This window comes from Triticum urartu, chromosome 5A (assembly GCF_056163025.1).
Source record: "Triticum urartu cultivar PI428250 chromosome 5A, HENAU_Tu73, whole genome shotgun sequence".
NCBI lineage: Eukaryota > Viridiplantae > Streptophyta > Magnoliopsida > Poales > Poaceae > Triticum > Triticum urartu.
This window is the reverse complement of record NC_141877.1, coordinates 399,707,762-399,719,748: the sequence shown is the minus strand read 5'-3', so window position 1 is coordinate 399,719,748 and position 11,987 is coordinate 399,707,762. Positions and strand designations below refer to the sequence as shown.

At 44.0% G+C, this 11,987-nt stretch overlaps 1 protein-coding gene and 1 pseudogene across 5 annotated transcripts; both read left to right on the top strand.

Annotated features, from left to right (window-relative positions):
- The first annotated feature begins 3,709 nt into the window (after nt 1–3,709).
- On the top strand, nt 3,710–5,133 carry LOC147971588 (uncharacterized; annotated as a pseudogene).
- A 300-nt stretch (nt 5,134–5,433) lies between these two features.
- On the top strand, nt 5,434–11,836 carry LOC125509223 (RNA-binding motif protein 25). Of its 5 annotated transcripts, none has more exons than XM_048674144.2 (9): nt 5,599–5,802; nt 5,921–6,036; nt 6,833–7,080; nt 7,350–7,502; nt 9,086–9,442; nt 9,904–10,390; nt 10,482–10,753; nt 10,914–11,165; nt 11,534–11,836. In XM_048674144.2, the coding sequence occupies exons 1-9, from the start codon at nt 5,750–5,752 to the stop codon at nt 11,558–11,560; spliced, it is 1,965 nt and encodes a 654-aa protein (XP_048530101.2). In that variant the 5' UTR covers nt 5,599–5,749; the 3' UTR covers nt 11,561–11,836. The 5 variants fall into 5 exon arrangements, with proteins under 5 accessions (XP_048530096.2, XP_048530095.2, XP_048530101.2 ...); XM_048674145.2 differs by having other exon boundaries at nt 5,921–6,045; nt 6,872–7,080; XM_048674141.2 differs by having other exon boundaries at nt 5,921–6,045.
- The last annotated feature ends 151 nt before the right edge of the window (nt 11,837–11,987 follow it).

Below are 11,987 nucleotides of genomic sequence, written 5' to 3'. Positions count from 1 at the left end.
GACGTCAATGGCTTCAAGATGCATGCGCATCTTATTCTTCCAGTAGGGATATTCAGTTCCATCGAAGACGGGGCACGCAGCGGAGACTTTAATTATCCCTGCAGTCGACATAGCTAAAACTCCAGGTGGTTAAACCGAATCACACAGAACAAGGGAGCACCTTGCTCTGATACCAATTGAAAGTGCGTTATATCGACTAGAGGGGGGTGAATAGGCGATTTTTATGAAAGTCTTCAGAACATGGGAGTTTTGAAGACAAACGATAAAATTAAACCTATTACCATGCAGCGGAAGGTAGACTACACTAGGCAAACCATAGTCAAATATTCAATGAAGTAAAAGCACAAAGACTAATAGCAGCTAGGTAGTAAGGATCAGGTAGGAAGATATTGTGAAGCCAAACAAAACACGCAGTCACTCAGTGAAGACAAATGATAGAGCAATCATACAATGACTTCACAAGGAGGAACAGTAAGTAAAGTGAAGTGAAGATGAAACCAGTGACTCGTTGAAGACAATGATTTGTTGAACCAGTTCCAGTTGCTGTGACAACTGTACGTCTGGTTGGAGCGGCTAGGTATTTAAACCTTAGGACACACAGTCCCGGACACACAGTCCTGAACACGCAGCTCAGGACACCCAGTCCTCACCGTATTCTCCTTGAGCTAAGGTCACATAGACCTCGCCCAATCACTCTGGTATGTCTTCAAGGTAGACTCCCAAACCTTCACAGACTTCGTTCACTGGCAATCCACAATGTCTCTTGGATGCTCAGAACGCGACGCCTAACCGGCTGGAGGATGCACAGTCCTCAAGTGTAATAAGTCTTTAGATCACACAGACAAGAAGACTTAAGTGATGCCCAATTCTCTCTGGCTCCGGTGGTTAGGGATTTTATCCTCGCAAGGAATTCTCTCTCAAAGGCTTCGAGGTGGGTTGCTCTCAAACAACAAAATTCATACTCTCAATCCGAGCAGCCAACCGTTTATGGTTGTAGGGGGTGGGCTATTTATAGCCACTTGGCAACCCGACCTGATTTGTCCGAAATAACCCTGGGTCACTAAGGAACTGACACGTGTTCCAACGGTCAGATTTCAAACTCACACGGCAACTTTACTTGGGCTACAAGCAAAGCTGACTTGTCCGACTCTGGACAAGATTCGCTCTCATAGTATTCACTCGAAGACATAGGTTTTTGGTTTAGGCATCACTTCAGTCATTCTGACTGGTTCTTTTAGACCCCACTTAACAGTACGGTGGTTCCTATGACTCAACACAAAAGAAAAAGAACTACGAAAGATCTAAGTCTTCGAGCTCCATAGGCTTCATATCGTGTCTTCTGTTGTCATAGTCTTCAATGTGAATATCTTCATATACCACCTTTGACTTCAATGTCTTCATATATTTTTAGGGGTCATCTCTGGTAGTAAAACTGAATCATGAGGGGCTTCTACCTGTGTTATCCTGCAATTCTCACAAACACATTAGTCCCTCAACTAGGTTTGTCGTCAATACTCCAAAACCAACTAGGGGTGGCACTAGATGCACTTACAATAACCTATTTGTTGCTAAACCTAATTTGCTAGCATCATAGATGCAGTGTACATATGGCGTATGCACCCGATCCGTCGGCCCCACCCGATCACCCGCGCCCGTCGTGTCTCGCGCCTCATTCTGTCTCGCACCCGTATGATCCGCCACCGCCCACGATCCTGTGCGCCACCCACAACCGCCCATGACCTAAATGGACAAGAGCTCCGACTCCTATTACATTCTAGAAGACAAAAAAGCATGAGATGCATACAAAATTCCGGTCCCTCTTTTTCAATAAACAAATATGTTGCACATTAATAACTTTCTGACCAATCAGATCTAGCCAAAACACATCGTGACGTGGTAACGAGGGGCATGCTCAGCGGTTGATGTGCATTAATTTCTTGCCAGTAACAAGTATTAGTATATATATACAAATGACTAAATGCTCACATAAAAAAAGTCATTGCTCTCGTCTCTCAAATCCTCTTACCCATACTTATTCATATGGATCTAGGGTAACAATAAGTTTCAAACGGGGACATCGACAACGGCATGGGCGACCAACAGAGCTACCAGCCCTCCGGATGTAGCAAAGGCGGCGGCCACAAGGCTGGGCTAAGGTATAATGTTGGCAGCAGAGGACCGAGAGGTGAAAGAGGTTAGTGAAATAGATCATGAAAAGGTACATGAGTAACCTAAATGGTTGTATCGCAACTTTGTTTCTCCTTGTGCTCTCCGCCTTCCCTACTCTCCATATATCTCTTCAGATCTGTTCACACTGGCTCCTCCCTCTCCCCCCGACCATCATTTGGCCCCTCTGAATCGACCTGTAGTTGTCTCGCCGCCGTTAGTCCCTCTGAAGAGAAAATCCCTAGGCCAGAGAGGTCAGGCTCCTTTGATTTAAATAAATTTATAGGATTTTGGAGTATCTGGATCCTGAAATTTTCCTATGTTGGTCCTTTGGTTCATAGAATTAGAATCCTTGGGATTTATTCCTTAGGCCTCATTCGGTTTGGAGGATTTTCGTAGGAATAACATAGGAACAAGGATTCCGGAGGACAATTTCCTATATATGCATTCGGTTTATAGGAAATGCGTATAGGAATTTCGTAGGAATACCACTCATTTCCTGTGTTTTTTGGAGGAAACTACACATTCACTCAAAGTTCATTTTGCGCGTAGAAACGAGGCAAGTCAATTCCTTAGGATGGCAAGTGCCATCCTATCAAATTCCTATACTACCCCTAATTCCTACGTTCTGATTTCCTCCAAACCGAATGAGCCCTTAGCATTTGTTTGCACTATATTTTAGAGGAATTTTTTCACCCACTTAAACCACGAGTAGAATGTCTTTTTTTTCCATAATCCTGTTTTCATGTATTTTGAGAACCAAAGCTGCCCCTTATATTTCCCTACCAGTATTCCATATATTTCCTTTTATTTTGCGTATATACAATTTGTTTTCATTCAAACTTCATAAAATTTGATCAAAGTTATACTTGAGTTAAAAATATCAACATCTAGTACAATATAAAAGTTAATTTCATGATGCTTCTAAGAGCAACTCCAATGGGGCGACCCATTTCGTCCGCTCGCGTTTGTTTGGATCGGCGCGGACAGAAAAGGCGGCCCAACGCGCTGACCCAAACGGATGCGCGTCCGTTTTTCGTCCGTGGACGACCCATTCCCGGCCCATTTTGAGCCTGATTTGCGTTGGCGCGGACATGCGACGGACGCGCGCGCGCTCGCCTACTCCTGTCCCCGGGCCCGCTCGTCCGTGGCACATTGGCCTCCCCCCGGCCAACAAGCAACCCTCGCCCCCGCCTCCTCCGTCACCGCCGCCGCCGCCCATTTTGCCGGCGACTCTTCCAGCTGCCGCTGCCTCCACATCTGCCCAGCAACGCCGCCCCTGCCCCCAGTCGCCGCCGCCGCCATTTTGCCGCCGGGGAGCAAGCTGGTTCCCGCCGCCGCTTCCCCCACTGCCCAGCCGCCCGCGACCAAGAAGACGCCTCGCCGCCCCCGCCACATACGACCGGCACGCTCGTCGGACGCCGTCACACTCGTCGGACGCTGGTCGGGCAGCTAGCTAGTCTGTGGGCGCCGCGTTTCCCCTCGCTGGCCGTCTCCTTCTTCCACGCCCGCAAGCTGTTCGACAGTTTGCCAAGGTACGAAAATGGACTCCGTCGACGAGTTCTTTTTCCACAATTTCCTTTGCGACTCCGACGATTCGTCGTCCGACGACGAGGAGGAGATATTGGCTGCCGTGTTGGTCCATCACCACCTCAACAAACAGCGGCCGTTGTTCTATGGCTCCATTCCGGGCCACCTTCAGGCGTTGAATCGTAACCGGGAGAGTGGGCATTTCCTTCTCTGGAAGGACTACTTTGATACAACAAACCCGTTGTTCAAACATCACAAATTCCGCCGCCGGTTCCGTATGAGTAGGCATGTTTTCAACCGTATTAGAGAGGGAGTGGTCGGCTATGATGACTACTTCGAGTGCAAAGAGGATGCCGTCGGCAAGATTGGTTTCTCCTCTTATCAGAAATGCACTACCGCCATCCGAATGCTTGCATACAGAGTGCCTGGTGATCTCATTGACGAGTACGTCCGTATGAGCGAGTCTACATGCCTAGAGTCCCTGTATAAGTTCTGCAAGGCTGTGATTGATGTGTTTGGCCCTGAGTACTTGAGAGAGCCGACAGCTGAAGATACAGCCCGTTTGTTGGCGATGAATGCTAGCAGGGGCTTCCCGGGGATGCTTGGCAGCATAGACTGCATGCACTGGGAGTGGAAGAACTGCCCTTCTGCTTGGCAAGGGCAGTATAAGGGACATGTCAGGGCTTGCACTGTCATACTAGAGGCCGTGGCGTCTCAAGATCTCTGGATTTGGCACTCTTTCTTTGGTATGGCTGGATCACACAACGATATCAACGTGCTTCAGCGCTCGCCGGTGCTTGCTAGGCTTGCCGAAGGCAACAACCCACCGGTGAACTTTACTGTCAACGACCACAATTACGACAAAGGGTACTATTTGGGTGACGGTATCTATCCTCAGTGGACCACTATTGTAAAGACAATACCCAACCCTGTCGGAGAGAAAAGGAAAAGATTTGCCTAAAAGCAAGAGAGTGTTAGAAAGGATGTCGAGCGTGCCTTTGCTGTTTTGCAATCTCGATGGGGCATCGTTCGGTATCCTGCTAATACTTGGAGCACGCAGAAACTATGGGAGGTGATGACTGCTTGTGTGATCATGCACAATATGATCGTAGAAGACGAGCGCCCGGAACGTCTGTACGATCAAGACTTTCAGTTTCAGGGCGAGAATGTTGTGCCTGAGCATGGAGTAGCGGCAACATTTGAGCAGTTCACTCAGTTTCATGAAGACATGCGTGATTGGGAAACTCACGTGCAACTGCAAAATGATTTGGTTGAGCATATGTGGACTCATGTTGACAACCAATAGATGTATCTTTTTTTATTCGTTTGCAAAACTATGTGAAACGTTTTTATTTTTATTTGGCCTGTAAAACTATACTATTTATTTGGGCGGACTATTTTGTTTGTTAAATTTTCATTTCACAATATGTTGAATGCAATGCAAAATTGGGCGGCCAGCCGACCACGCCTGCACATACGGGTCGGCGCGTTGGATGCGCTGCCGACCCATATAAAAAACAGGGCGGACGCCGGACGGGCGATCGACCCAAACGGACAAAAAGCGGACGAAATCGCCGTCTGTTTGGGTCGGCCCGTTGGAGTTCTAATGACATTGAATTGACATTATGGATGTTGATAGTTCTTTAGACTATAATTTTAGTCAAAGTTGATGAAGTTTGACTTAACCCAAAACCTGCTGAGTTATTAAAAGAAATGAATGAAGGGAGTAAAAAAAAACCTCGCCTTTGCCCGCTGCCTCGCAGTCGCAGCTTCGGAGCTTCCTCCCCGCCGTGGTTGCCATGTCGCGCCCACACGACGCCGCCTCGACCGTCCAACCCAACGCCGCCTCCATCGCCCAACCCAGCGGCAATGCCGCCTCCCAACCCAGGCTCAACCCAATCCCGATCCCGTTCGCGGGCCCCTACCAAACCCTCGGCGCTCCGCCGCCGGTGCCGTACCCGGCGCCCTTCTACCACACGTGGCGGCCCCCAGCATTCCCGCCCGTCATGCCACCCGCCGCTTTCCGCGGGCCTAGCATATACCTGCCTCCGGCATGGCCGCCGGGTGTATTGGGTCCGTACCCAGGCACCGCCTTCCCCCCATTCGGTAAGCTGTTTACCGCAATGCGAATTGCCGGTCGCTTATCTTTTGGAATTATGGTGGATTATCAGAGTAACTAAGAGGGCACGGCGTATACTTTCGACTGACCGCTTTTCTGTAACAGTAATGATTGTGTCTTGATGCACTGCCCTACAAGAAAGGCGAGCCCCATGTTTGTTTCGGAAGATCTAGTGATCTTACACGACCTTTGGTGTCTTTTGGTTTGCTCCCACGACCTTGGTGTGTTTGGTAATGCTTATTGGCTGTCATGTTACACTAAAAACACAATGTGCACCATTTGAGGTTTTTTTTCTTACACCATTTGAGTTCATGCAGTGGTTTAACTGGTAGCATGCTGTGGTTTATTTTGCTGCTTGAATTAGTGTATTTTTTATAATATGTACATCACCCCACAGTGGAAAGCTGCAAACTTCCAAATTAACATTTCTGAAACGTGTGCTCTATCATTTCCATTTCTATGTTGAAGTCATCTCACCCATTATAATAAGCTATTGATAGCAACACATTCTATCAAGCATTCATAGTCTGTAGTGCACTGCATTGATTATGGTATGATCTCTGAGAGTTCTGCAAATGATTGCTACAAACCTATTGTGTTTGATTAGGTTAGATTTGGGTGACCATATATGTCTGCCTCCAGATTTGCATAAAACCGCCGATTTGTCATGCTAATTATTTGGATTAATAGCAAGATGTTTACATGAGTTTTTATTCTGGTTGCAGTATTACAATCTGCATTTATACATCTCTCTTATTTTTCGCAAATAAACCTTCCATTGCATTGTTCTGCTCAAAGGGATGCTGAGAGCAATGGCCAGCTTTGTTTTACTCATCTGCTTGATCCGAGCACTATAATGCCTTTTCTCAGGCTGTTATGACTTGTAGATAACTTATTTTGTTTTTGTTTGTTGTTAAGTTGATTTATTTGTAAGGATAGATTATGCATCATGTGTTTGGATTACTGAAGAGTTACTAATATGGCAAAAGGAAAATTTGTTTTTTCTTTTGTCTGCAGTAGATCCGAGGTATTTTACACAGTATCCTATCCGTCCAGGGCCTCCAGGCTCACCTCAAAGCCTCATGTATCCTCCTGGTGTTATCTCGCATCAACGACCAGCGGTAATTCATGGCGTTTCTGATCCTGTGGCTGCGGCCAGACCACCTGTCCCACCTGTTGCTCCAGCAGATATACTACAATTTAATGTATACATAGGCAAGATAGCGTCAACAGTGGACAAGGATTTTATTCTTTCTCTTCTCCAGGTATTGTTATTTTTTGCTTCTTATGAACTTATAGTATACCTCTGTTTGTAAAATGATCTCTTAATACCGTATAACTAGAATTAAGTTGTTGTTCAAACTGATCTTGTTAAACCTATTGTCTTCTGGTGAAGCAGATTATAGTATATTTATTATGAATACAAGGTAGTTTATTGGAGTGTTTACAAGGAAAGGTTGTGAGGCATTAAATCACATCTTCTTTGGGTTGAGGGTGTAGATAATAGTGTGTATGTGCCTCTTTTTTGCTACAGGTTTGTGGACCTGTAAAAAGTTGGAAGCCAGTCACAAATCCCATAGATGGAACTCCTACTGCATTTGGCTTTTGTGAGTTTGAGTCTGCTGAAAGCAGTCTTCGTGCAAGGCGGTTGCTCAACAAACTGAGTGTTGATGGCCAAGAACTGGTGGTATGTACTGGGCTGCATGTCATTTATGCTTGCAACTTTTTGTATATTAATAAATGTAGACTAAGATGTACTGTTTCCTAGAAAAGTGGTACCCTAGTTAGAGATATTATTTTCAGAGTGGACATACATATTATGAATTTTTAGTAGATGACATACCTCATTTTGAAAAGTATCTTGCTAATACTAGTAGACATGCAAAAAATTGAATTGGAGATAATAGGCCTACAGCCATGGTGGTTTGGGCGATTTGGGGGGATTGGGGGGATTGGTGGAGAGGTTGCTTGGTACGCCTCTCTATAGGCAGAAGGTCTGACTGGTAGACCTGGCAGCGCATGGAGAGAGAATTTCATCATGTGGGTCCTAGTGTATTTTCGTTAGTTTACATGTCTTGGGGGTGCACCTTTGTAGAGGCAGATGAAGGGCTAACAGGTGGGCCCATGCGGCAGTGAGTAGAGAGGATTCTGCCATGTGAGATCTAGAGGTATTTCTGTTACTTTACATAGCTTGGGGTTATTGCGCCTTTCTAGAGGCAGAAATGATGACAGACCTTGCGCGACAATGAGCAGTGAGACGCTTCCTCCATGCAGGGCCTATTTTTTTGGGGGTGATTTTATGCCGCACTAACTGTGAAACGGACGGAGGGAGGAATGTATGCATAAATGGCCCTAATGGAAGAGTGACATTCAGGTAATTCATTTAAAAGTGAAGACATAAGCTGGATTGGCTTTGAAAGTAGTGGTATTGGCATCAAGTTTTCTTTAAATAATTAAAGGTGAAGGATGGATGAATCCTTGCATTCTCCCCTTAAGTATTGGGAGTCATATATGTATATTTGTGTGTGTTACAAAAGTAGGATTGGATTGGAACTGATAATAATCCCCATTCTTCTGCAGTACTCCCTCCGTAAAGAAATATAAGAGCGTTTAGATCACTAAAATATAAGAGCGTTTAGATCACTATATGTATATTTGAGCGTTTAGATCACTAAAGTATTTGTGTGTGATACACTCTTATATTTCTTTACGGAGGGAGTAGTTTTTTTGTTATAAAAATCGCAGTGTAGAACATATATAATATTTGAAGTTCCTGATAATATTTGAGAAACCATTTTGGTAATTCTGAGTGATTAAATGCAGCAATTTATCTATGCAGGAAAGTTAACCTTGTTTACGTATCCATTTGGCAGCTGGGAGCCTGGGAATAATCCCACTATTGTAAATTACTTACTTTCAATGCTATCATCATGCTTCAGAAGCAACTCTGATCTTGCATGAAGCCAATAACATAGGAGAACATGCATTTCAAGAATTCCGTTTACCTTTTCCGATTTTTTTGTTTGCAATATGAACAATTTTTTTTTCATTCTTTGTGAAGCTTATCTGTTATATCCCCCCCCCCTCCCCCCCTTTGGGTTCTCAATCTAGTGGAATGCTTAATTTCATTTTCTTCGCAAGTTTGGTTCAGCATTTCCTTTTTTCATTCTTTGTCAAGGTTTCATTTGTAATGTTTTGCCCACTCGGGTTCTCAATCTAGTGAAGTGCTTATTTGTCTTATCTATGCTTGCTTTGTTTTGTTGAAATTAGCTTAATGTCAATCAATCCACCAGAGATTACCTTCAGAAACATGGAGGTAGAACTATAGAAGAGAAGGCCAGTGAAGCTGATAAGGACGCTATTCAAAAGATACGCAGTATGATTATAGAGAGATTGAAGAGTAAACTTCCAGGTTCACCAATTCCGCCAATTCAGGTGTCTGCCAATGTCAGTATTGTTGATGAGAATGAAGATGGTGATACAAGGAGTAGTGCACTGGAGGAGAGAGAAATCACGAGACAATGTGAAAAAGAGAAACATTTAGGGAAAAGTAAAGCTGTTGGTTTGCAAGGTCGGAAAGAGAGAGAAGTGACTGCAGCTAGAAAGTCTTCTTTGCAAATTGATGCGGTACAGTGTTTACTAAAATAATTGTTGTGTAGATCATATAATACACTCAAAGTTCTGATAATATTTGAGAAACTATCTTGGTATTTCTGAATTATTGATTACAGCAAGTTGTCCATAAAAGGAAGTTATCCTTGTAAAATTGCTTACCTTTAATGTTATGCGTCAAAATCAACTGTGACCTTGCAGTTTTCATTATGACTTCTATGCACTTCTCTTTTTATGAAGAATTGGCACTGTTAGAATAATGTTCCATTTGTTTATGGTTGAACCTAATGGCCTAGGAGAACATGCATTTGAAAAAAAGCCTTTTCATTTCCGTTTTGCCTTTTGCTTCATTTGCAAATTTCCCTGAGCATTTTTTATTTGTCAAGCTTTCATTTGCAATGGTTTTTTCCGTGGGTTCTCAATCTAGTGAAATATTTATTTTGCTCTCATATATGCTTATCTTTTGGTTTGTACAGCTTAATGTCAATGCAGACACGTATCTTCAGAAATATGGTCAGAGTACTACAGAAAAGAAGGCCAATGAAGCTGATAAGGATGCAATGCAAAAGATACACAGTACGGTTGAAGAAAGAATGAAGAGTAAATGTCCAGGTTCACCAATTCCGCCAGTTCAGGTGTCTGCCAGTCCTTTATCACTGAGTGGTCATTTAGGGGCCTTAGCTGGTGATCCGGGCTGTTTCCCTCTCGACGATGAAGTTGTTGACGAGAATAGTGATGTTGATTCCAGAAGTATTGCACTAGAGGAGAGGAAAATCAGGAGACAATGCGAAAAAGAGGACCATTTAAGGGAAAGGACAGCTGTGGGTTTGCAATGTTGGAAAGATAGAGAAGTGACTGCAGCTGGAAAGTCCTCTCTGCAAACTGATGGGGCATCAACAATGTATGCCCCTATGGAGTGTGAACCTACAGTTGAACATGGGACGAAAAGTCAGCACAGGGAAAGTGAGTGCTTTTTTTTTGCTCGTTAATTTACATTATCTTCTTCATATTCTAGTTATTTTGAACCTGGATTTGTTTTTGCTTCATTGGACAGTAGATGGGTTTCATAGGAGCAACAGCAAAGAGAGGCGTATTGTGTTTGCACCAGGCCTACTCTCATATGAACAGATCAGCAATGCGGGAAAGAAAGTGGGTTATGAATTGCAAGCTACATCCAAGCCAGGGAAAAATAAAACTTTGGATGCAAAACAGTTGCTTGATACTGTCCCTAAGGAGAAGGAAGAGCTAAAACAGTTGCTTGCTACTGTCCCTAAGACGAAGGAAGAGCTATTTTCCCATGATATCAATTGGGCAATTTATGAAGAGGTGAAACAGCATTATCCACCTTCTCCATTTTCAGTTCAGTACTTGAAAAAAAAATGTTTTGTGTATGTGGAACCGGACAATTCGTTGTCTTTGTGGACCATGCATGTTTAACTCCAGCTCATTCAGTATTGTGACATGAAATAAGTTTATCTTCCTGCAGCATGGATTGCATGAGAGAATGAGGCCTTGGATTTCAAGGAAGTTCACGGAAATTTTCGACGCGGAGTTGCCAGAGTTTGTGGACTATGTCGTCAAAACCATGAAAGAACATGTGAGTGCACCCAGAATGGTGGAGCTCTTTTTGTCTCTGTTGGATGATGACACGGAGAGGTTTGTCGTCTTGATGTGGAGGAAATTGATATTTGAAATCAAGAGAGTCGAAACAGAAGTAGAAGGAACAAGGCCATGCCAGGTTTGTTCTTCTCTTTAAAAAAAAAAAAACTTCATGTGGTAAACACACGTGAATCCGTGTCGATTGTCTTGTGATGTTTTCCAGTTTTAGGCTCCTGCTGTTGACATGAATAAACAATAAAGTAGTACTCCCTCCGTTTCTAAATATAAGTCTTTTTAGAGATTCAATACGGACAACATACGGGTGTATATAGTCATATTTTAGAGTGCAGATTCACTCATTTTGCTTCATATGTAGTCCATATTAGAATCTCGAAAGACTTATATCTAGAAGCGGAGTACGTACATATGAGTCAATGTGCTTTGTGTTGTTCAAATACGTACATGGTTGAATTACTGATGCTGTGTATGTGCCGCTGCCTGTCACAGTGCGCCGCTGCTCAAGGTGGTGTGTAGATTGGAAGAAGCTTGCTCCTCTGAGCTGCCGCAGTTGCTGACCTGTACATGTTGCAGTCGAGCAGTCGGTTTGGGCAATGTTTGCGTTCCTGCTCTTGGCTGTCATTTGGTTCGTTGAACTTTTGACGCTATCTTGGACTTGGACTTTCACTTAACTCGGTCAATGTATGGAGACTTGCCATGCTGACAGTAGCAGAAAGCACATTGGCGGTGCCAGCTTTTCTTTTATCTTGTAAAATCAGTTAACTGAGACTTAAGTATCTTTCCGCGTTTTTTCGTCCATGTGGGAGTTGATTGTACTACCTCCGCCTCGAAATATAAGATGTTTTATATTTCGAGGCGGAGGTATTAGTTGCGTGAAAGGGAGGGAGGCGTCCACAAAAGCATAAGTCTGGTGATGTGAGATTGGTGTCCTGGGTCAATGTTT

Coding starts and splice junctions, on each gene's coding strand:
- LOC125509223 (XM_048674138.2), top strand. CDS start 5,496: ATGTCGCGCCCACACGACGCCGCCTCGACCGTCCAACCCAACGCCGCC. Junction 10,391..10,481: donor GAAAAGTCAGCACAGGGAAA/GTGAGTGCTTTT, acceptor TTCATTGGACAG/TAGATGGGTTTCATAGGAGC. Junction 11,166..11,533: donor AAGGAACAAGGCCATGCCAG/GTTTGTTCTTCT, acceptor TGCCTGTCACAG/TGCGCCGCTGCTCAAGGTGG.